This window comes from Convolutriloba macropyga, chromosome 8 (genome assembly GCF_964194025.1).
Source record: "Convolutriloba macropyga chromosome 8, txConMacr16.3, whole genome shotgun sequence".
Classification (NCBI taxonomy): domain Eukaryota; kingdom Metazoa; phylum Xenacoelomorpha; order Acoela; family Convolutidae; genus Convolutriloba; species Convolutriloba macropyga.
The window spans coordinates 10,038,421-10,064,708 of NC_134475.1; the positions used below are offsets into that span (position 1 = coordinate 10,038,421).

General features: G+C 34.3%; 1 protein-coding gene across 8 annotated transcripts; it reads right to left on the bottom strand.

Annotated features, from left to right (window-relative positions):
* Positions 1 to 26,185, bottom strand: LOC142344439 (ectonucleoside triphosphate diphosphohydrolase 6-like). 8 transcript variants are annotated; one of them, XM_075396081.1, is made up of 5 exons: positions 26,032 to 26,185; positions 25,367 to 25,481; positions 6,234 to 6,248; positions 4,135 to 4,535; positions 1 to 1,333 (listed from the first exon to the last, which is right to left on the bottom strand). In XM_075396081.1, the coding sequence occupies exons 1-5, from the start codon at positions 26,032 to 26,034 to the stop codon at positions 524 to 526; spliced, it is 1,344 nt and encodes a 447-aa protein (XP_075252196.1). In that variant the 5' UTR covers positions 26,035 to 26,185; the 3' UTR covers positions 1 to 523. The 8 variants fall into 8 exon arrangements, with proteins under 8 accessions (XP_075252196.1, XP_075252200.1, XP_075252202.1 ...); XM_075396085.1 differs by having other exon boundaries at positions 26,009 to 26,171; XM_075396087.1 differs by lacking the exon at positions 26,032 to 26,185 and adding an exon at positions 25,804 to 25,921.
* Positions 26,186 to 26,288: the final 103 nt, after the last annotated feature.

Sequence of the window (26,288 nt, forward strand, 5' to 3'; positions counted from 1 at the left end):
TGTTATTCAATAAAATAAATTGTCTTAAAAGGAAATATTAACACCGTCTGCGATGAATGGAATAAGGATTATGTAAATATGTATATACAAGATAAACAACTTCTGCTGGAAAAGACAATTTCAAGTATTATCTAGGAAATAAAAATATGAAAATGTTTTCCGACAAGTTTCATTATAGCACAATTTGTTACTGAGTGATATAAGATACAGGTGCACTGCAAGTATAGGTTTCGTGACTATCCTTGAAGTCACTGCGAACTTCTGGCGTCTATCGAGAACTGCGATGCCAAAAGAGATACAACCCGAAGCCAAAAGAGATATGAGCCAGAATTTCGAAGTGACTTCTACACAGTCACCTAACCCTGCTTGAAACACGCATCAAGTTTGAAAATGCCCAAACTTAATGGAAGTCAACCTGAATCTCTGCAGACTTCTGCAACTTCTGAATATAGGAACTTCTGTTCTGACACTGCAGACTTCCGGTATTTTCAAACTTGGACGTGCGTGTTTTAAGTACAGTTCTTTACACTTTCCGCTCGTCCATTTCTCGGAAGGCTGCCCCCAACGCCCACGATATTTCTTCCCCGTTCACCTTTTTCACAACATGCATCTTGAAATCTTCGGGCATTTTGAATGCATGGGAGAAGAGGTAGTTAATGTAAACTGTGTCCAGACACTGGAACCTTTGATCTACAAGTTGAGCTTTGCATGCTTCTTTTGCTATTCTGGTGAAATCAGCCACAGTCACTACAGCACCTTCAACTCCAGAAACCAGTCCACCATCTTTTGCCTTGTCGTAAATGTAGGAAAAGGCATAGAAATCTTTGGTAAGCAACTCGTTGATAGGAGTGATAGCACCTTCGAACGTCGTCTTTACAGAGGTGAGGCAATTGTCGTATGACGATGTAGAACTGCCCTGGATTTTATAAGTAGAGCCACCATGCTCCCAATCGCCCGTATACTTTTCGGGCAAACAGGGACTCGAGAGAACTTCACCCTCGCCCTTTTTCAAAAGTTTAACCCTCGCTTCTTTCAGACCCAACCCGAGGTAGCTTTTTACGTACACGTTTCGTGCCATTCCTGCCACTGGCATCTTATGTACATTCCCTTTGGCTTCAGTTGGAAGTTGATCTGGATTCTCAGTCTCAAACACTAGCTGGAATGAGCCACCACCGAGATCCAAAGCAGCTGTCTTCATTGGCACTGGCTCCCAGTTGTCCAAGAAGTAGTTCAAACTGATCCAAGCGAACACTCCCTCATCAGTGCCATCCATGATCTGGGCTAATTTGGGCAACACTTTGAACTTGTAGTTCTTCTTTACGTACTCCTCGACCTAAAAAGTATCCTTAACATAATGCGTCACCAAATACCCTTGACATGTACGGTTCACCAAATCCTATTTAAACATGACCGGGCAAATTTCTCAAACTCTAAGAACCGCCCTTCACATCATGAATTTATCTCTCCTAAACACTTCAGCTGAATCACATACTTGCAAAATAGTAAACCGTAAGGCTTTGAGAGAAACTTAATACCCTCTGGGCTTTTACATGTTTTTGAGGACAAGTCAAAGGAGTCAGACGAGAAATCGTCCGAGCGCAAAATCGCATAAATAACATAACCGACTAACATCGAAAGTCAAATGGGTCAGACGAAAAATCGGCCAAGCGAAAAATTGCATAAGACAAACAAGATTAAAATATTTGCTGCAAATTGCTTTTGAGAGCAATTAGCAATAGTTTCCTAAAAAGAGCCCGTTAGATCATTTTTGATGAAAAACATTTCAACTATAACTCATTGATAATGAGGATCAGAGATGATGACATTACGCCACATAACAGCAGCTGAAGAGCGGCATCAACAAAGAGAGAGAGAGAGAGAGAGAGAGAGAGAGAGAGATAGAGTGAGAGAGATAAAGACAAGGAAAGGAAACCTAACCGAAAGAGAAACAGACAGGAATATCTTCCATAATTGGATTCGACAATGCAACTTCTAGTTTTCTAACCTTGTTAATAAATAAATCATAAAGAAAAAAACTGAAAAAAGGCAAAATCAAAAAAAGTTTTCATTTTCTCAATAAAAAAAGCTCAAAACCACTTTCTGTCTCGAAAGTTGTGTCAAGTAACTCATCTCTGAGACTTGAAAAGTTTCGTTGGCCAGTAATGGTCGTTAAACTCCATCAAAAGGACAAAAAACATTGAAAAAATTTTCAAATTTAAACAAAATATTGTTAGAATACAAAACATTAATATCTTAAGAGTCATTTCTTTGTTTCAAGAGACTACCCGGTATCCCTGTTTCAAGCCTGAAATAGTTGGAACATAAAATTTTTCCAAAAATTTGAAAAGTTTAAATTTTATCCAAATATTAAAAAAACTGGAGTAATAAAAAATGTTGATCACCGTCCCCTTAACTTTAGAAACTATGCAGCAGCTCAATATCAAACCTTGGAGGAGGTCCCATGGCATCTGTTGCCGAGAAAAATTTAAAAAAATGAAAAACTGCAAATATTTTAAAAAGCTTAAATTCGTGATATTAAAATCTTGAATAACATTCCATTACTTACATCTATAAACTATGCAGTAACCTTTTATCCAACCCTAAATGAAGTTCCGTGGCCCTTGATGCTAGAGAAACCTAAATGACAAATTTTTAAAAACTTCAAAAAAAATTGCTAAAACTGATATTAAAAAGTTGAAAATTAAACCATGACCGAATAAAATTTTCCAGTAACTTATTATCGAACCCTAACGCAGGCTTTTTGACCCTTGAGGCTAAAAAAATCTAAATAATGACTATAAATGTCAAAAAATTGGAAAAAAATGAAAAAAATATAAAAAAATATGCTTAAATTCGTGATGCTAAAATCTTGCAAGACATTCCATTTAATCTATAAATTATTCAGTAACTTATTTTCAAACGCTAGAGGAGGTTCCCTGGCTCTTAAGGCTGAAAAAATTTACAAAACGACAAAAAAATTTCAAAAAAACTTGAAAAGCAAGTTTTCTATAAAAAAATTGCTAAAAGTTGTGACAATGAAAAGTTGAAAAACTATTCCAGGGTGAATAAAAAAGTTTCAAAAATTTATTATCAAAGCCCTTAGGATGTTTTCTAGCCCCTGGGTCTGGAAAGACCTATATAAGGGAAAAAATTTCAAAAAATGAAAAAATTGCACGTTTTGTCAAAAAAATTGTCAAAATTCGTGATGTTAAAATGTTGAAACCATTCCATTAGTACTAGAAACAATGCAGTAAGCTATTATTAAACCCTAGAGGAGGTTCCTTGACACCTAGGGCTGATAAAAACAACAAATGTCCAAAATTTTCAAAAAGCTTGAAAAAAATTGCAAAATAGTATAAATTTATAAATTTGGGTTTTTAGCAAGCGGTTGTTCGTCAGTAGCTAGCCACGGGAGGGGGGGGGGGGGGGGGGGGGTGCACCGGGGGCTGATTGGGGGCAACACTGGGGTGGGGGGCAACGGCGCGGCGGGGGGGGTTGGGGCAATAGGGGGGGGGGGTCAACATTGGGGGTGTCTTCAACCTCTAAGCACCGCCCTTCACACCATAAGTATAAAAATAAGTCTCCAAAACAGTTTGAGCTGAAACAGAGCTGAAAGGCTCTAAGAGCACTTAATGCCCGCTGGGCGCTACCTGTTTATCCCGTTTTTTAGGACGAAAAGTCAAAAGCGTCAGACGAAAAATCGGACAAGCGAAAAATTGCATTAAAAAAAGACCGACAGGACTAATATAATTGCTACGAACTTCGTTTGAGAGCAATTAAAAAGGCCACATGACTAATATAATTGGTACAATCTTTGTTTGAGAGTTACTTATCATAGGAGGTCAAAATTACACCAATTTCACAACACGATACTAGTTTTTTTATTTACTGAAAAGAACTTTTTATCCTCGAGTAAAGTTATCCAACCCATTACACAATGAAATGTTTTTTATGACAATCCATTCCACTAATGTTCTAAATGTCAAGTGTTTTTCAATTACTTTACTCATCTTCTACGAAAAATTCAGCCCAAATTGTCTTCCGAAAATGACTCTTTAGAATTAGAGAGGTCGCGACCCTTTATGAATGACCTTTAAGGATGTCGTTTGACAGCAATTCGAAATGTTGACTAACCTCAGTAAGAATATTGTTTGCAACCTCCTCTGATAAAATTCGAAGCCCAGCTGTTGCTTTCACCTTGACAATAGTTTGTTCATGACTTTCATTGGGAACCTTTTTATACGCAAAATCTAACAGAGGCTTCAAACTCTCAGCAGCTTTCTTGGGATCTTTTCCATACGAGGACAGTCCTGGTTCCAAAGGATAAAAGTCGTCCTTGAGCAATTTGTAGCCATCCATGCCAGCCTCTTTGAGAGAAAACACGTGTATTCTAGAACCAGTACTTCCAGCATCGATGATAATGACGTAATGCTTGCCACTTAATGACAAAAAGCTCAAATCAAATGGTCCGTAGAAAGTCACGCCCAGGAATAGTGCAACAATGATGATTATTAACAGCGGTCGAGAAAGTCGTCCTAAAAACAAAAGCATGCCGTCAGCGGATTTCCCAAAAATAGCCCCTTTTCGGATTTTTTTCCAATTACAGCCCCACCCCTCCCCCAGCGGTGCTCATATGACACTCGTTAGTGGCCACATAATGCAAAATCAGCCCCCCAACCATTACCCCAAATATGCCATATCATTTATTGGGGGGGGGGGGTTGGGGGTGTTCTGTAATGGGAGTTGCACCTATTCGTTTCTTGTACCATCACCAGCCATTTTTATCACCAAGCATGGCAGATGTGATAAGTGTTGAATGGTCTGCATTTGAAAACAGCTTCATTTAATTAGCAAACAATTGTTACTGAAATCAAACTGATCAAACTCACTTATGATGAGATGTCGGATCTTTTCACTTCATCTCCCCTCGTGTATTACGTAACTCAATAAATATTTAATATCGTAACAAGTGGGCCCCAGTGGTTTGAAATGAATATTACCACACGGTTTTTATCGCCATCGAGAAGTTATCAAACTCCGAGGCGGAGCCGAGTTATTGACTAACTTCGAGAGAGCAATAACAACCGTGTGGAAATATTTGTAATCAGCTCTCGTTGCGATTACAACAGTTGCATAACTTATACCACACTGCGGCTGATTAGACCATCTTTTTCCGTCACTTTTTTAACCAACTTTTGTATGTCCAGACCTAAATCCCATCGAAAATTTATGGCCAATTTTGAAGCAGCGATTAAGAAAAAAGATAGTTTTTGTTGAGAAAATTGAGAAAGTGTCGGATATTTGGAACGAAATTGACCCAGATTTCATTAGAAACCTGTATGAAAACTATACAAACCCTCTGCTAGACGCTAAAAAACGCGTTATTAGAGAACAAATTTGAACTCAAACTTTCTATTATTTGATGTTTGTAACGCTTTTTAAAAAATCTTCAGCTGTACGTAGCTTTTTGGTACCATAGTGTATAATGAGCGAGTGGCGGACAAAAAGTCTAATCCCAAAGCAGAGTTTCACCACTGTTTCAGATTTTCTCAGTATTCATCGGGCTCTACAAATTTATTTCATCGGTAAGTTATGCAACTGTTATTATCACAGTTATTTATATAGTATAACACTTACATTAAACTTTGGGAAGGGGTGGCAATAACGGAAAAGATCCGAGATGTGATCAAATGGCAAACAAGTTCCTGAAAGATTGATTAAAGAAATCTGTTTCCTTTTCATCGTGAGCAAAAGTTTATGTATTCACTTGCCTGTCATTACAAGCATCTACCGGTGCCAACATAAATCTACTATGAACGAAAATGGCCATTAAAGACGAATTAAAAAGATTATGTTTAAGCATGTATAGTCAACTTTGCAATGTATTAAGATACAAAATTCGGTACCGCTAGATGCCTGCGAAGTAAAAAAAAATGAGGGGTCTGTCGCCCAGAGATCGCATTACTTCATGAGGTTGTCTCTCGTTTTGTGTACGTGGAACCCTGCATGAAATTTACATTAATTCAAAATGATGCGAAAACTGGGCGACAGAACCCCTCACTTCTTACTACTTGTCTGTAATGGTTTGCACACACTGATCCGTGATACAAATTGGTACTAAATATTGACATGTTGGTCTAGCCATAAAAATCAGTATATACCTTCGTATATAATATTTATTGTAGAATGTGGTTGTACGGGTTGAAAAGGAAAAAGTTCCAATCAATAAATACCTTGAGGTCGACCATCTGAAAAGGTTTTCTGCTCCATTTTGTAACAAATGAATGATATGGTAGACATCGTTAAGATCATCACCCAATCCAAACAACTGAGCGACCTTTCGATGACTTAAAAGCTGTATATTCGAGATACGAAATATTTAAAATCAAGAGTCGATATCCCAACTGCTTCAGTTTAGAATGTGAATAGCAAATTTTTTTTAACTTGTATCCAATGGCAACTGTGATCAAAATTGTCCACTAAGACTTAAGAATACGTCACGTGTTCAATAACAAGACGGCTCGTGCGGGTCTGTGCGTACCACAGAATGTTCCATCATACCTCTCAACGTTGCAAAAACGAAATTTAAATCCTGTCAGAGACATCGTGGGGAGTATCCAAAAGCAACTTTATTGCATTGGAGAAAATCACATATACCATTTGAACCAAAAAAGCCAACTTTTTCCGAAAACAAAAGCGAAAACTCTTCAACAAATTCTAGAAAGATAAGTAGTACAATTTGAATCACATGGACGCAGAAAAACCAAACACACGCACCACATATTACACAAAGAAACACCAACAAATACAAAGCCCAACAGAAAAACTTCGTCACTGTTCTTTTAGGTGTTCCTAAAAAAACCTAGACGTGAACTTTTAAAGGGAATTGTTATGGGTAACTGAAATTTTGTCACTAAACCTTGAAATATAACATTTTTAAGTTTGTACCATTTTTTTTCAATATAAAAATTTCATGAGCATAATGGGACAAATGCAAGAAAGCCGGGTCTTTTACGCCTCCAAGGTTTTGAAAACACTCAAAGCGCCAGTTCTGAATAAACGATAAGAATTTTTTGCAAGAACAACTTTAAAATTTAGAAAACAAATACAATTTTCTGCTTTTAGTTTGACATTTTCAAAGATGATTTTTTGCTATTTCGAGAGCTCTAAATTGCCTGATGTTTTCAATTTTCCGAAAATCTTTCTGATGCAGAGAACAAATTGGTTCGTACAATAGTTTTTAAACAGCAGAAAACAGATGTATAGTAATGTTTATTAAAAAATGTTCTGAGAAAAAAAACAAAAAACATAAACGACTAAACGAACTGCTCTCGAACGACTGGTGGGAGCTCTAATCAATTGCAGCCCGCTTCGTTCGGGAGGGGTGAGCCTAAATGGGACTAAGAAATTCAATAGAGGGCTTCAAATAATCACAGTAGAGGTTAACATATACCACTATCAAGATTAAAAGAAAAAATGACACCAGTTTCGGCGCATTTTTCATTTGACTTTTAGTATTAAATTGTCGCCAATTGAGTTTGACTGCTTGAAATTGTGATTGAGAGAGAACTTTAGATCACGCGAAACGCAAAAAGTCAAGGGCGTAAAAGTCACCCGAAAAGTCAAAATTGTCAAGCAAAAATTTTGCATAAAAAAAGACACACACGTTTACAATAAATGCCATGAACTTCGTTCAAGAGCAATTAATCATTTTATAGAAATGTTTGGCCATATAGTTCAAATTATTGATTTTAGGTTTGAATTGCTACAAAATCTCTAACCCAACTAAATATACTACAAAGTTTTCCGTTTGTTTCTATTCTATCTTCGATTTCAATTCAACGCGTATCATAACCCCCCCGAGCGACGGTTTCTCCTTAAATTTTTCAATTTTCCCCTCGAAAATTTAAAGAGTTCCTTTTCTTTTTCAAATTTTAATAATTTCTTATATAAATCAAAACTAGATCCTGAGGGCTAAAAAATGGTGTCTTTCTTTTTTCTCTACGAAAGTGGAAATTTGACTGACGAAAAAAAGCCAGCCTAACAAATATATTCCCACATTTCTTAAAAAAATGTTGGAACATTCAGTAGTTAACAAAGACAGCAGTCATCGGTCCAATAATAAGTCAACTCTCCAATAATGAGTCGACTGCCCGCTAACAGGTAGCCATAAAGGACTCGTTACAATTAATTAATAAATGGATAAGACGAAATGATGTAGTCTAATATGTACACAATCATAATTTGGAACTATTTTGTGAATTTTAACTATCTTAAATCCTATGGACAAATTTCATATCTATTATTGGGCGATGATGCAATCATAGAAGCGAAGATGTCGTATTTTATATTTTATGTATACCAATTCTCCGGCTACCCGTCGATTTACCTTCATCCTAACATAACCCCCCCCCCGCGTATTTTGCTTTTGATAATTTTGCTTTTTCTTTGATAGCATAAGTGCTAGTGGCCTGCATAAAAAGCTCGCAATAGAACCATTTACGTATCCAATACCAACAAAAAGCGTATTTCAAACTAGCTTTCAAAAATTAACGGCAAAAACTCAATATCTAAATGTAATAGCACTTAGTAAACAACGTCAGATAAAATGCAATCAGATAAAACCTTAACTACAGAAATTTACTTTTTCCGAACAAAACAGCAGATGGAAAGTTTTCTTAATGAGAATAGGTAACAAGTCGACAAAAAGAACGAACAATGAGGCGAAATTCAAAAATTAATCAACGTTTTTTAAACCAAGAAACTTGAAAAGTCTTCAAAATCCTTTAGTGTTAACTAAATAGTTTTAACTAAATTTGACTAATTAATCATCGTTTTTTAAACCAAAAAATTTGAAAAATTTTAAAAATCCTTTAGTTTTAACTAAATAATTCTTGACAAGATACTAAAATTCGTTACCAAAACAAAAGAAACTGTCTTTGGTTAAACTAAGCCAAAGAAACTAACTAAAGAAAACTATAGTGAGGGCTTAAACAAGTTTACTTGGGCCACATTTGAAAACCATCGGGATCTGCTATTACGCGATTGTTCTGAAAGAAGAAGAAACACAAAAATTGACCACTCAATAAACGTTTTTAAATACTCATATTGTCCAAAAAAACATCGCAGACAAAAAATTTCAGTAGATATGTTATTTTTTGAAATACAAGAAATTGGATGGGACCCTTGATTGATGAAAATAAGTTACAATTTGAGGAAAAGAACAACAAAAACTGAAAAGTTTAAAAAAATTGAAAATGTATATCATAAACTTTAAGACTATTCGCTATAAACAGACAGCTTCTGGTAACATCATTCATTCAATCCTCAATTACAAGGTTATGAGACCTGTCAGCAATTTACGGCTACCTAAAGGACAAAAACATGCAAAAACAGCAAATTCAGGAAAAATTGAACGAGAAAAGTGTCGAAGGCATTAAAAATGAACTTTGAACTGAAAACTTTTGTTTTCAATTGGTTATTAAGAGCAATTTGATTCCTCTTTATTATCAATGTAACTTCAAAAAATCAACAAATATGAACAAAAAATTAGAACCACGATATTATCAACGCCATTAAATTCATTAGCTTTCAACGGAAGCCAGTAAATACGCTAAATTATAACTCGATGGGACAACAACTTTGTTTGCCATTCATATTTCATCAATAACACCTTACAACAAGTTATTGACTACGAAAACACCAACAAAGACAGACAAAAACCAAAAATTCAGTAGAAAAGTGCCAGAAGAAAGTGTCGAAGCAATTTAAATCATAAGCTCTTCTCTAGAGACTTCTTTAGCTATGGTCCGTTTCCTAGACCAATGGGTACTATCCGTAATACGATAATGTGACATTTCGAAAGGATCCAAAAATGAGAAAAGGTACCCGAAAAATTATGAAATCTCGTGGCATTGAAGTTTTAAAACCAATAGGTAGCAGATAAAACCGCTAACCAGATTAATTTTGAATGCAGTAGAAAAAAAAGGATTCTGTCAGTACTGAGACTAACAGTTCACGAAAAAAGTGTTTAGGATTGGTTAATGTTCAAAAATTTCGAAAAAAATTTTTAAAGTCTTAACAGCCGTCAAACTCAAAAACTTTTAACTGAGGTCAATAACTACAGTCAGATATAAACCGATTGGAAAAACAATGTTTGGCATGCATAGATAATCAATAAAACATCACAATAAGTCTTAACTCTATGAAAACAACAACAGAAACGGGCAAAAACCAAAATTCAGTAGAAAAGTGCGAGAAGTGTCGAAGCCAATTAAACCATTAGCTTTTTTCTGGAAACTTTATCTGAGATCCACTGAACATCTTCTTTAAGCCCATGGGATTACAATAAAATTTGGATAATGTGTATAATATTTGAATAATGTAATAAGAGTTCAAAAGTAACCAATAACACGAAAACAACAAAAAATTTTTTTTAAATTTGGAATCTTGTGTCATTGAAGTCATATGACCAATAGTTAGAAGATAAAACCGCTAAACAGATAACTATCAGTTGCAGTAGAAAACAAATGGGTACTGTCAATATTGAGAATCTTAATAATGTCAATCTTGAACTTATTACTAAACTGTTAGTCAAAGATTGGTTAATAATCAAAAAAAATTTTCGAAAAATTATCCTTAGTCTTAACAGCGATTAAATTCAATAGCTTTCAACAGAAGTCATTAGATACGCTCAAATATGTCCCAATGGGAGTATAGGGATGTTTGTCATGCATAGGTAATCAATCAGACATCACAATAAGTCTTATGACTATGAAAACAACAACAAAAACAGTCAAAAACCAAAAATTCAGTAGAAAAGTGCGATAAGAAAAAGTCGAAGCCATTTAAACAATAAACTTTACTATTGAAACTTTATCTATGATCCAATGAATGTCTTCGTTAGGCCAATTGCAGTTATCAATATTTGGATAATGTGATAAGATTTCAAAAGTAACCAATAAAACAAAAATTTCCAAAAATAAAAAAAAATTCTTGGAATCCTGTGTCATTGAAGTCGTGTAACCAATAGTTAGAAGACAAATCCGCAAACCAGATTAATTTTAGTTTCAGTAGAAAGCAAGTGGGTCCTGTCAATACTGAGATTGACTAACAGTTCACGAAAAATTTTATGATCGGTTAATGTTCAAAAAAAACCAAGTCTAAACCAGCCAATAGCTGTCCACTCAAAGCACTAAATATGTTCACTTAATGCTCTTTACTGAACATATTGCACTGTTAGTCAATGAGTCCATGCCACAGGACTCCAAAAAATAGTAAAAACGCAAAAAGAAATTCAAAATTTCATTTAAAATTACGAAAACTCTGAGGCGAATCCAAAAAATGGGCAATTCCTTGAAAAAGATATTTTTTGCTCATCGGGCTTCATCTGACTGTAAGGGAGGTTTGTTATTAGCAGAACTTCGATATGGAAAGTGACTTGTCTCTAGGTGACTTAAAAAAGCAAATATAAAGAAAAGTTTTATAAAAAAAAGAGCTCTCAAATAGAATTCGAATTTTTTTGTTAGTGAACTTTCCTATGAGACCAGAGACCAGAAATAGTCTTTTTATCGCCTTTAGTCTATTAGGAACACAAAATTGTTTCAATTTTTGGCGTGAAATTTAATTTTGAAATACTATTTTTATAGAAAATATTTTATTTTGAAAAAATTACACTAAAAGTGAACAAATATCCCGTGTTCACACAAAACTTCAATCCTCGATAACTCCTCGAAAAAACTAGAATAAATCTTTTCAATTTTGAATTCTAGGCTGCACCAGCTTTTCAAGGATACCACTCACATTTCTCTACGATGAATATATTGATCGGCCAAAATTGTCTGAACAAAAAAACCCATTTGAGTATATAGTTCCTAACCCCCCACAAGTAGGATCGGAACAAACAAAAAAATTTAACCGAAACAGCAGAGATAGCTTTTTTTAGCACAACAATATATTTTTCAAAATGACGTGGGACACATTGCTTTTGAACGACAGGCAGGCAGTGGCTGTAGCCTAGATAATTTTTTATGGCTGCAAAAAACGACAAACCTCCAGCGTAATAGACTTATCCATCACCACTCGCCCACCATGCCCTTGTCCTAGCATATCTTACAATAGGTTTTGTTTGAGCAATAGCAATACACTGCATATCTGAACAAGAGTTATTTAGGTCAATAAAAAATCAAGAAGTAAAGCCTGAAAAAGACACTCGATAAAAGAAATTGAAAGAATGTTCTAGAGAAAACGGTCAAACAAAAATTTTGCATAAAATTTAGCGAAACGCACACGATTACACTTTGTTCGAGAGCAAGTAAATACTTCACAATATGATAGTTATTGAGCTGACTCGCATCAGCAAAGGATATCGCTATTAAAGATGGATTCGGTCAGAAAACAATACTTCTGACGTAAGATTGTTTTCAAACTTTTGTTTTTTCTTGACTTTATTTCTACACAAATACTGTGATCCCCCAAATTGTTTTCGCTGAAGCAACGCTGTTTTCCGTCACCCTTGAAACAATTGTTATTTCAGGATGGCTCCTAAGCTCAATTAATTGATTACTTAGGGCAAAATGGCATACTTCTTTTTCTATCCAAACGCAAACATTTGAAAAAACCATTTCAATTAGCAAAAAATACAACGCGTCCTTCGATCGACGAATTTTGCGCGAAGTCATTGTGAGGGCGAATTGGCCAGTGCGGAATTTGGCGGTCGCGTAGCAAAATATGGGGAAAATTTGCGGGCTGTTCAACCATCAATTTATTGACCGCGCTGATTCTTCTCTAACAGCATTAAAATTTTAACGTTCGATTTAGAAATAAGCTAAAAAAACACTTTTTCGCCAATTTGTTTCTTCAAACTCATGATTCCAATTTTGCTAGGAAATTTCTCCATTATTTGGCAACGAATTGCTGTTATCAGTTATTCATCACCAACAATAGACGTTTAGGAGGTCGTACTCAAACTTTCAGAATTTGAAAATATTATAGATACTTTACTTCACTTTTCGTTCTGCGTTTTATATTGCTTAGCCTTCCAAAGCTACAATAATACTTCGTCACATATTGAACAAATTTAAAGTCTAGGAAACTCTTTGGGTTCTTACCGACAAATTAAAACATAGCTGGCAGATTGCCAGAAAATAGCCGCAATAGATTTGTAGACCGGCAGTCTAAAGAAAAACAGTAAAAAAGACAGACCAAAAAAATTCGTCTTTTCATTGAAGGCTGATCTGTTATATTTTGATTAAAAATCTGTATAAGTTATTGCTGCCTCTATTAGCTGATCTCAAATAACCTTCATTTAGAGTGACACACACCCATTTGACTTTATCTCTTTGAATTAAAGTAAATAAAAGTCAATTTCAAAGTGAGGAAGTCATTTTTGAGAGTGAGGTAAGTCAAGTGTGACCAAAAATTTAATCACGCGCATGAACAAAAAAACTCGCTCCACTAAGAGCGAAAAATGACGTCACACATGCAATTCAGTTGAAATTGCATGAACGAATGAACAAAAAGTGGCTGTGACGTCATATGGTCGTAACAAAAATCATGACGACGAAATAAAAAAAACCAAGAGAAGGCCAATAATAGCCCCAGCTATCGCTGTGCGGCTATTAAAAACAATAAATTTGAGAGCAAAAAATATGCTCTAATCACATTTCTTTATATTATTATATTAGTGTATGAGCTCTTGTTTTTATGTACGCGAGAAGACGATTTTCGTTTTTAGTGAAAAAAAGTTTCTTTGTTATGTTTAATATGGTACCTCTCTCACCTTCTAGAACTCCAAAAAGTTTCCAAAAAGAGGACTTTACTGAACAAAAAATGCCGCTAACTAATATTCTCCTATTAAAATAGGCGCGAAAAATAGAACATCTAAGTTCTTTAGAATATGCTTGTCGCGGCAAACAAAGCATAAAATACGCAATTGATAGCTTTGTTTAGATTGGACATTATAGCAAAAAAAAAAGAAAAAAATCTGATAGTGGTAAAGGTCTTATCGTTCACAAAATAGTGATAAAGACTCAGATTTATATACTTAAGCTGTAAATAAATAATATAAATAAAGAACAGAATTTGCTCGACAACACTTGGTTAAAAACTTATTATAACAGATTACAACTACACCAACGAATTCACGTGCACTTTAAACATGATTAATACCAAAGCCTGTGAACAGTGTAAGTTAAAAAGATAGAAAGATTAATAATTTTTAACATGACTCAAAACAGACCAGTACAAAAATTATTAAGAAATGATTCACGTTTATCGAAATTATTTCAACCCGTACAGCACTTTTCGCAAAATTTTGGCGAATAGACTACAATTCAGCGCACGAAATGCGCTAGCACGGGAAAACGCTAAACCCAAGTCAAGTTAAAATTGAATGCAGCCTCGGTACGAATAACGAGAAATTTGTAGAAGCCTTGTTAAAGAAGCTTTTACGTCATCAAGAGATTATTGCAGCACTGAGGTAGTATTTATATAAGGCAGAGCATACACATTAAATAACCAAACGTGTAGTAGAATTATCAAATTATTACAAGTCGCGTTTAAGCAAACATGGCTAAGCGAACAGACTAAAACAACGAGGCTCGGTAATGTGCGCCTGCACAAAATGTTTCGACCCCACTCAACCAGGTTCTTGACTTAATTGTCCACCAAATCAGAAAGAGATATAAAACCTTCACAAAAATCACATTTTCGAAAATAACTGGTGTATCCGTTTAAAAAATCGCTTTAAGCTTTAACCACTAAACAAATGAAACAAAAATTCATTAGAGGGCCAATGATACCTGAGATTAAGGAGAGTAAGAGACAAGACAAACAACAAAATCAAATAAAAACAACAAGCATTACTTACGACCAAAACTCTAAAAAAGCCTAAGAAAAAAATCCAAATAGCATCAGATAAAAAGCTTAACCAAATGAATTGCATTCCACCCAAAAAGATATGAGACTTGTCTTCATTGAGAACAACTAACAAGTACGCGGAAAACAAATGGGGGAAAATAAGCAAATACGTTTACACTTTTTGAAAAAAATATATTCAAAGTCATGAAAGCAATTAGAGATCAACGAAATCAACCTTTGGCTCCGTATATACATTCAAACAAAAACAATTGAGACCTGCCATTAATGAGAATCTCATACTACTACAAAAAGAACAAGGACAAATAAATATTCAAAGGCCTTTCAAATTTTGCGAGGAAACGGTGTCAAAGCCCATGCGATGAAAATTTCTTCACTAAAATTACTGAGATAACCAATTGCGTCTTATTTCAGCGCCCAGAATGTGATATGCAATTTGTCATTAATGTCCCATTCATGTGATCATGGGATAAAACAGCAAAAGAGAACCTCAAAAATTGTACAGTTTCAAAAAAAATCGTAGTACAGTGTCAAATTGTACTGTCAAAATGAAGACTCGTAGTATCAAAAATAAAAAACTATTTTAAAAAACAGCAAAAAAGAACATTATAAATCACTTGAAAAAGACTTCGACCTTTCTCTTTACTCAGACTATGCTAAAAAAAAACGCTCAGACTACGCTTTTTGTAAAAAAAAAAATTATGAAGTGTAAGGCATAACGGGCGTAAGCTTTCAATTTGAAAATGGTAAATAAACTAAATCGAATTGTTGCTGTATAGGGAGCCAAACCGGCACGTCATTAGTGAGACTAAGGTAAAATGAGTACACATTAACACTTGAATACAGTAAGAACAAAAAAATTCACGACCGATTTTATGCACGAACCATTTTATGCAAATTGTGTTGTAGCCAAAAAATCATATGTAAAGCGCTCATTATATTATGTTTGTTTATTGGCCACTTTTTGCACGTAAATTTGACACGTCGAAATTTGAGGTTTGCTTTGAAATCATTCTCGTCTGTAACTAAAAAAAACAAAAAGAGCAAAATTACTTCAGAAATATATTATATATATATATATATATATATATATATATAAATTACAATTATTTTTGAACTATTAGATTCTACAAATAGACGGACTCATCCTGCTCTTGCTACTTCTCCAGTACAAAAAAGGCCAAAATAACACCAAAATACCTAATTTCACCAAATGTCTCTGTTTCAAAAATAAACGAATTTTTTGATTGAGTTATTATATTACCAGAAAACTATTACGTGTAAACTGAAAGCATTAGATAGTATTTCAATAGCACCATCGATAACGAATTAGACATTATATTAATCAGACTCAGTCATAAGACTACAGGGCATCAAATGCCGGCAAAACAAGAATTAGGTAAAAAAAATTATGAAAACAATTTGTCGGACTCCATGAGCTTTACTGATAAAACACAATATTGTTTCATTTGACCCTATTGGAACATTAAGGGACCTCGTAGCAACCGTTCTTATTTTCAACGACGAGAACAAAACTGGTCTTGCTATTGCTGCGCGGCTGTTAAAACTCAATTTTTCTAAAAAATTGCTGAAATCGCACATGAAAATTTTAATATATCAAAAATAAACTGTACATTTTTCTTATAGAGGTCGGCTTAAATTACCGAAAGACCGCAAAAATGTTGTTTCCAGAAAACTTTCATAGGAACCAGAGGTACATTAGCCCAAATCTGAATAAAAGATTATGCCAGCAGTTTTGATGTCAGCTTCACCCGTCAAACTGGACAAAAGGCAACGAATAGGGATATTTGATGCCATTTATTATGAACAAGGAAAAAAATAATGAAATTTCAAAAATTTCAAAAATTACAATTATTTTTGAACTATTAGATTCTACAAATAGACGGACTCATCCTGCTCTTGCTACTTCTCCAGTACAAAAAAGGCCAAAATAACACCAAAATACCTAATTTCACCAAATGTCTCTGTTTCAAAAATAAACGAATTTTTTGATTGAGTTATTATATTACCAGAAAACTATTACGTGTAAACTGAAAGCATTAGATAGTATTTCAATAGCACCATCGATAACGAATTAGACATTATATTAATCAGACTCAGTCATAAGACTACAGGGCATCAAATGCCGGCAAAACAAGAATTAGGTAAAAAAAATTATGAAAACAATTTGTCGGACTCCATGAGCTTTACTGATAAAACACAATATTGTTTCATTTGACCCTATTGGAACATTAAGGGACCTCGTAGCAACCGTTCTTATTTTCAACGACGAGAACAAAACTGGTCTTGCTATTGCTGCGCGGCTGTTAAAACTCAATTTTTCTAAAAAATTGCTGAAATCGCACATGAAAATTTTAATATATCAAAAATAAACTGTACATTTTTCTTATAGAGGTCGGCTTAAATTACCGAAAGACCGCAAAAATGTTGTTTCCAGAAAACTTTCATAGGAACCAGAGGTACATTAGCCCAAATCTGAATAAAAGATTATGCCAGCAGTTTTGATGTCAGCTTCACCCGTCAAACTGGACAAAAGGCAACGAATAGGGATATTTGATGCCATTTATTATGAACAAGGAAAAAAATAATGAAATTTCAAAAATTTCAAAAATTACAATTATTTTTGAACTATTAGATTCTACAAATAGACGGACTCATCCTGCTCTTGCTACTTCTCCAGTACAAAAAAGGCCAAAATAACACCAAAATACCTAATTTCACCAAATGTCTCTGTTTCAAAAATAAACGAATTTTTTGATTGAGTTATTATATTACCAGAAAACTATTACGTGTAAACTGAAAGCATTAGATAGTATTTCAATAGCACCATCGATAACGAATTAGACATTATATTAATCAGACTCAGTCATAAGACTACAGGGCATCAAATGCCGGCAAAACAAGAATTAGGTAAAAAAAATTATGAAAACAATTTGTCGGACTCCATGAGCTTTACTGATAAAACACAATATTGTTTCATTTGACCCTATTGGAACATTAAGGGACCTCGTAGCAACCGTTCTTATTTTCAACGACGAGAACAAAACTGGTCTTGCTATTGCTGCGCGGCTGTTAAAACTCAATTTTTCTAAAAAATTGCTGAAATCGCACATGAAAATTTTAATATATCAAAAATAAACTGTACATTTTTCTTATAGAGGTCGGCTTAAATTACCGAAAGACCGCAAAAATGTTGTTTCCAGAAAACTTTCATAGGAACCAGAGGTACATTAGCCCAAATCTGAATAAAAGATTATGCCAGCAGTTTTGATGTCAGCTTCACCCGTCAAACTGGACAAAAGGCAACGAATAGGGATATTTGATGCCATTTATTATGAACAAGGAAAAAAATAATGAAATTTCAAAAATTTCAAAAATTACAATTATTTTTGAACTATTAGATTCTACAAATAGACGGACTCATCCTGCTCTTGCTACTTCTCCAGTACAAAAAAGGCCAAAATAACACCAAAATACCTAATTTCACCAAATGTCTCTGTTTCAAAAATAAACGAATTTTTTGATTGAGTTATTATATTACCAGAAAACTATTACGTGTAAACTGAAAGCATTAGATAGTATTTCAATAGCACCATCGATAACGAATTAGACATTATATTAATCAGACTCAGTCATAAGACTACAGGGCATCAAATGCCGGCAAAACAAGAATTAGGTAAAAAAAATTATGAAAACAATTTGTCGGACTCCATGAGCTTTACTGATAAAACACAATATTGTTTCATTTGACCCTATTGGAACATTAAGGGACCTCGTAGCAACCGTTCTTATTTTCAACGACGAGAACAAAACTGGTCTTGCTATTGCTGCGCGGCTGTTAAAACTCAATTTTTCTAAAAAATTGCTGAAATCGCACATGAAAATTTTAATATATCAAAAATAAACTGTACATTTTTCTTATAGAGGTCGGCTTAAATTACCGAAAGACCGCAAAAATGTTGTTTCCAGAAAACTTTCATAGGAACCAGAGGTACATTAGCCCAAATCTGAATAAAAGATTATGCCAGCAGTTTTGATGTCAGCTTCACCCGTCAAACTGGACAAAAGGCAACGAATAGGGATATTTGATGCCATTTATTATGAACAAGGAAAAAAATAATGAAATTTCAAAAACTTCGCTGAAATAATTGCCAAAACAGTTGGTTCAAACTATTCATCAAATCTCTTCTATCTTTTAAAGTAAAACCAATGAGACTATCGTTAACAATTTTCTCATAATTTAGCAAAATTTAATCAAAATTTAAGCAAAAGTAACAGAAAAAGTAAAAACAACGGAAGCTAGGTTCAAGTTCACATCTGGTTAAACTTCCGTAACTCCACAGAAAAGCGAGGGGAAAAAATCTTGTTAATTTGAAAATTTACGCTTCACAAGATGCATGTATCGATCGGCGAAAATTGACTGAACGAAAAAACCTGTTGAGTATATAGTTTTTCCCCCACCAAAGTGGGTGAAAAAAATAAACTTTGAAACACAGTGAAAAAATTAGGAAAACTATTTTTCTCCAAATATTGTTCTCGACGTTTCTATACTCAGAAATGGAAAATGAGCATTAGTAAGGCGACTTATTAATATTCATGGGTTCGGATCAGCTGGCGTTTTGCTCTGCAAAAATAAGTGATTGCTCATGGCTGATTCTTCACCATTATCCCATTTTGTTCATTTTTTATCCCGAGCAACCCAATTTTCAACTACAGTCGAGACCAGATGGTTATCTTGCAAGATTCTGCCAGAATATTGCAAAAACTGCCTATCTTGCAAGATCTGGCAGAAAAATGGTTATCCTGCAAGATTCTTGCAGGTTCGTTCCGGTCGAGCTGTCCTCTTATTGGCTCGCGTTCATGCAACACATTTAATTTCGAGCAGAAAATCACTTAAGAATCAGTTGCGTGTTTAAGAAAAATAATAAATTTAAGTAGATTTGAAATCTGGAAATATGAATTATCAGAAGAAAACAAATTAAAATCTGCCTTTGAGAACTGTTAACACAAAATGATTAACGATTAAAAACTATTTTCCTTCAACTTTATCAAGATTTACATAACTGCACGTCTAGATTACCTTTTCTGATAAAATTATGTGATATTATTCTTCAGCTTAAACAGCTTTCTTTCGTTCAATTCAGCTACTTACGCTTGCGTTTTCTTGCCAATGCTCGAAAAATGTGATTATTCACGGCTTGCCTTTTTTTAGCTTCGAAGGACTTTAGAAGAGCTTTCGCGCAAATCTCTTGCTGTCAGAATTACTCGCATTAATCAATTCATCTTGTAGGATCTTGTGCAAAAAAATGGATATATGTTAGAGGATTCTGACAGAGAAATGATTATGTTGCAAGATTTTGGCAGAAAAAAGGTTATCTTGCAAGATTCTGGCAAAAAAAATGCTATCTTGCAAGATTCTGGCAGAAAAATGGTTATCTTGTAAGATTCTGGCAGAAAAATTGTTATCTTGCAAGATTCTGGCAGCAATCTTGCAAGAATATGCATATTCTTGCAAGAATCTGCCAGAACCTTGCAAGATAACCATTCGATTTCGACTAGGGTGGAAACAATTATCTTCTAAAATATATTCTTGAACTGCACATCAGAAAAATTACAAAAACTAATCTTCCGCAAAATAGCTTCAGTAAAATTTAAATCTGCGGCACCGAATATGGCATGCAAACGGAAACGCATCTTCGTTCATAAGATTTAATGACGTCCTGTTACGTTTTTCTCAATTGATCGCTAAAGCTTTCAAGTTAAATGTAAAACACGCCATTCAATTGAAAAACGTAAGCCACTTAAACGATTTCCACTCAAATAGTCTGGCTAATAAATGAAAAGCAACAGTACACTAACTTGAACCTTTTGTTGCGCTTTAAACAAGGAATGCAAAATGTAGAATTCTGATTGGAGTTCACGTTGTTGGTTTTGAAATCCTTGCCTTGCTTTATTTCATAAGATTAATTGTTGGTTTATGCAACAAGTAATATATATGCTTGTTAGCATCTACGAAAGGGACGACTTCGCCTACGACGGCAAAAAATAGTGTTTTATTTTAAAAGCATTGCTTTATTTTTGGTAGCATTGGAGCACACATTTAACATTCAGACAGTAAGGCAGAAATTTTTTTGAGACTGAAGTCAGTTGCTTGGTTACCCCAGGCGAGACAGGATGGTTATATTGCAGGTTCTGCCAGAAAGATGATTATATTGCAAGATTCTAGCAGAAGAATGTATCTTACAATATCTGTCAGAAAAATGGTTATCTTGAAAGATCTGCCAGGAAATGGTTATCTTGTAAGAACTGCCAGAAAAATGATTATCTTGCAAGATCTGCCAGAAAAATGGCTATCTTGCAAGATCTGTCAGAAAAATGGTTATCTTGAAAGATCTGTCAGAAAAATGGTTACCTTGCAAGATCTGCCAGAAAATGGTTATCTTGCAAGATCTGTCAGAAAAATGGTTATCTTGCAAGATCTGCCAGAAAAATGGTTATCTTACAAGATCTGCCAGAAAAAAAAGTTATCTTGCAAGATCTGTCAAAAAATGGTTATCTTGCAAAATTTGCAAGAAAAAGGGTCATATCATTAAAAAAAAGTTCAAAAGTTGAAAAATTTCCTTGAAAGTGAAAAGATAATATTTTTATATTAATTATATTACATTATAATGTCACGATTGATATATTAAATTCTATAGCGAAGAGTCTATCAAATCATAAGCCAGGAGGATTCGCGTGTACATAAAAAATATCAAATCAACTCTTCAGGCAAGCGGACGGAAAAAATCATGTTAAGAAAAATTAAAAATAATTCACAAAAAAAATAAAATCGTTTCTTGGAAAAATAGCTCTGTTAGTTTGTATGTTAAGAAAAATGTTATATGTTAAGAAACCAGTTTTTATGTTAAGATACCAACACAACTTTCCAAGGCAAATGCTGAAAATTCGTTGATGGTTTGAAAAACAACCGATAAAATGCACAAAAATTGTACCATTTTGAGTTATGCAGACAGAGACCAGATTATTTGTTCCGACCCCAACTTTAGTGGGGAGGGAGGAACTATATACTCAACTGGATTCTTTTGTTCTGACAATTTTGGCCGATCGATATATTCATCGTAGAGAGTTGTGAGCGGTGAAAGCTCGTACATCCTAGAAAATGGAATTGAAAAAGTTTTTCAAATTTCGTTTTTAACAGGGAGTTATCGGGGTTTAAGGTTTTGTGAGCACTGCAAAGTTTTTATTTCCGCAATTTTCGCTAAAATTCGGCTCAATTTCACTTACATAAAAAAGTTAAATTTTTAAAGATACAGTGCTATTGTTTTCATTTAAGAGAGAAAAGCGTTATTGAATTGTTTGATTGCAGGTTTTTTTTGGCTAAAACTTTTGATAAAATTTTCAATTTTTTTAATCAAAATGGCACAAAATATGCTTTTTTGGTCCACTTTGATAAAGTTTGACAGACGTAGAGACCTATAAACAGCCGACACAGTCTCCGTTATCTCCAAAAGATCACTAGTAAAAAGTAGCGCCCTATAAAGTCTTCTAGAATTAAAATTTTGCCGTTTTTTGCAAAATTTAACTCAATAATTATACAAAAACCATCATCGTTTTTTGTAATATTTAACTCACTCAGTGATCAACTTCACAAATAATTGGAACAATCGACCGTTTTTTGGGCGCGCGGCTAAATCAGGGATAGGTTTGATCTTATCATGGATTCTTACAATCAGACATTTAAATTTTATTTGGGCGCTGCATTTTTTTTCAAAATAATTTGCTGCATTGTTTATTCAATGTTAAATACTTTCAAATCACGGCTCAATTATTGACAGCTCTCATTAGGACAAAGTAAAAAACAGGACAAACATACGTACAGTTTGTTTTCATAGAAAAACATAGTGGATTTTATGATTTTGACAAAGAGTTTTAGTATACTTTAAGTGAATTCTCGTCTTTTGCCTTCATGTTTCATTTTGCAGTCTCTTTGCTAATTCTCAGTGATAAAAAATCCAAATGGCTTCTTCAAGAGGTGTAAGTGAACCTAAACAAGGCATTCGGTTGTTATCTAATGTCTCTTATGACATTTGAAATTAAATGTTTTAAGAAAATTTCAATATTTTTTGAATTTGTCAATATTTTTAAATCTCATTTCTGTCATTTTTAGCTCATTCTGAGTAAATATAGGTCAAGTAACTTTCATATAAGACACAAATTCTTCTTTTTGGCGGTTCTTAAATAACGGCTTCTTGGTTCTGGTGCTACGAGTTTTCATACAAAATTTTGTGATTTTTGTGCCTAATTGCACATTTTTGCTCTTCTTTTATGTTTCTTTGGTTAATTGTCATATAACCGAAAAATTCGATAGGGAAAAGCGCTTAAATTACGCAATTGAACTTATTTATTGCTTTTATAACTTATGGTTTTGGAGGCTGCGACTCCGTTCCCTTGCAGAAATTGGTAGTTTTTTCATAAATTTACCCTGTATTTATTCCTTTTTGTTGTTGTATGCCATATATTGGGTAATAAAAGGTCTCGTTGGTCACCAATAGACATATGAATGAACTCAAGGAGTAATATCTGTACATAGCTAACGATTTTAACGACACTCAAATAATTTTTTTTTAAAGAAAAGTTTTCGTAACTTTTTCGAATTTTAAAAATTTTGCATCATTTTCGTAATTTATCCTCATGATTGAGAGATCTTGTTATTTTTTGTTGATCCAAACAATACTTTCTATGTTCGTTAAACGTTTTAACTGGTGTCTTTAGGGCTATGTCAGTTTGTTTTACAACAATTTTGTGAGTTTTAGAAACTTCTCAATGTTTGTGCTTTTTGTTTGTTGTTATTTTGAGATAATTTTTAAACTACAAGACTTTATGATGTTCATTGGAGATGTTATGAAGATTCAAATTTCTCGAGTTTGAAATGACAATGGATTTTTGCGCTTTGCCGATCTTACTTCTGTTAATTTGTAGCTTAGTTTCTCTAAAAACAAGTCACAGCCATTGTCTACCGAACTACCTTTTGCTCTTCATAACTGTTTTATTTTCCTCAAATGGTCTTTGTTCTTGGTACTAAGAGTTTTTGTAGAATATTGGTGATTCTTGCATGTTTGCCCCTTTTTATTAGATTTCTGTTTTTTCAGTATCACAAAAAGGGCTTCATACTTTACAAGTACTTAATTTGAAGACAAAGTCCTAAAAATACCAAACATAACCGACTTACGACGGGCGAACTGCTCTCAAACTACCGGCGAGCGGTTGGCTTCGTCAGTAGCTAGGTACGGTTTAGTGAGGCTAGTTTTAGCTTGATTGAAGGGTCTTATGTGAGCGCAGCGGGGGGTGCACTGGGGCGCTGATGGGATGGCAACAGTGGGGGAGGGGGAGTCAATATCAAATAACCACCCTTCGCAGTATAAGTCTCCAAAACAGATCCTGCGAATCGCATATTTGATGGGCTCTAAGAGCACTTAACGCCCACTGGACGCTACCTGTTTACCCCGTTTTTGAGGACGAATAGTCAAAAGCGTCAGATGAAAAACCGCATAAAAAAGACCGAGAGGACTAATATAACTGCTACAAACTTCGTTTGAGAGCAATTACACACACAATAGCAAAGGAAACGATTGGAGCAGAACTTTTTATTTTCCTGAAACACAACCGACATATTTTCTAGCAAGCATAACATTTTGCAACGAAAGATGCGGGATTGAGTAATTGAAAAAATCTTTTCAACGCCAGAAAATAACATATTAACTCTGTAAAATTAAGAACGCTAACTTTTTAACTGATATGTTATCTTTTAAAATTAAAACAAGCAAACAAAAATTTTCGGCCTCATGTTCCAAACAAACCAAAAATGGACATTGAGCGCCATTACGTAGCCATTTTTACAGCATTCCTCTCATGGGCTGCCAGATATTATTCGCCAATCACGTGCCGGTCATTAAGCAACGTTGCGCATGCTACCACCTGATAGATAGTTTTGAGGTAATCTATGGAGTTTGGCATCCCATAAAAGAGCGTAAAACTTACTCTACTGGAATTGTTCAAAACTGGCTGGCTTCAATTCTTTTCAAGAATAGAGCCATTTTGCAAAAATGGAGATAATTTTCAAAGATCCATCGTGATTTAAAAATAGATAGATGGGTTTTCAAATACATGAAAATTTTAAGATAGAAAATAGATAGCAAGGATTTCAAAGTCAGACATTTCTCAGATAAAGAAGATAGATAGCTAGGATTTCAAAGTTGTGAATTTTTTTGGATACAGAAAATAGATAGCAAGGATTTCAAAGTCAGACATTTCTCAGATAAAGAAGATAGATAGCTAGGATTTCAAAGTTGTGAAATTTTTCGGATACAGAAAATAGATAGCTAGGTTTTCAAAGTCAAAAATTTTCAAATAATTTTCCGAATTGACATTTGTCATTTTCAATTTCAAGTGAGTTGATGTTCTGTCTTACCTCGCGACCTCTCTCCTCGCATCATGTCTCTGTCTCTCATGTATTTCTCTTCTTTAGAATCGTGTCGTTTCCTCATTTCCCCCAGGTTCACAATTGTTGACAAATCAGACGGCTCCTTCAACATATGATGGACGAAATACACAATATGATTACTGCTCAACAGTTAATCACACCTCTCAATCAGGCTCAAATGTAGCTTAGTTTGTTTTTAGCTTGGATTTTTAGCAAATTAGGGTGAGCTAATTATGATTTTTATCAAACTGCAGCATTCGGATCGCCTCCATTTTTGTCAAAAACAGAACAAACCTGAAAGAAATTAGAAGATTGGTGTAAAGTCGTTATAGTTTAAACTAAATTTAGGTTGAATATCTGCAAGATATTAGAGCTATGAACCTAAAATAAATCACGGTTAAGATTAAATATCAAAGTTAACTAACTTTGCAAAACTCGCGCAAATAGTTGAAACAACAGGAGTGTGGTTCGGTTTATAATTAACCAGATTATGTGTTGATTCTGTAATGACTTTGACCCCCCTGAGCTGAACAGCAAATTGAACAGTTCAAATACGTGTTCACGAATACTATAGTTTGATTCTCAGTTAAGTAACTAAATTATTACAAAGACCAGAAAAGCTTAACTTACGTGTTGTTAAACAATTGACGTACCATAATTGTGAAATTGTTACCGTTCTGGTTACCGAATTGGATCACAATTGTTTCAGTTAACACACGCAATATGTCACACCACACACATCCAATGCACTTGTGTCCGCCGTAGGAAAAATTATCCGGAACGGTTAAACTGTTTGTCACGAGCAAAACTGATAAAAATATATAGGCACGTTTTGTACCAAAAAACAAAAACACTAAACGCGTTTCAATAAAAATCCAATGAAATACAATAAGCCAATAGCAAATTTTCA

Coding starts and splice junctions, on each gene's coding strand:
- LOC142344439 (XM_075396083.1), bottom strand. CDS start 25,490: ATGTTGAAGGAGCCGTCTGATTTGTCAACAATTGTGAACCTGGGGGAA. Junction 1,334..4,134: donor CAAACAATATTCTTACTGAG/GTTAGTCAACAT, acceptor GATACTTTTTAG/GTCGAGGAGTACGTAAAGAA.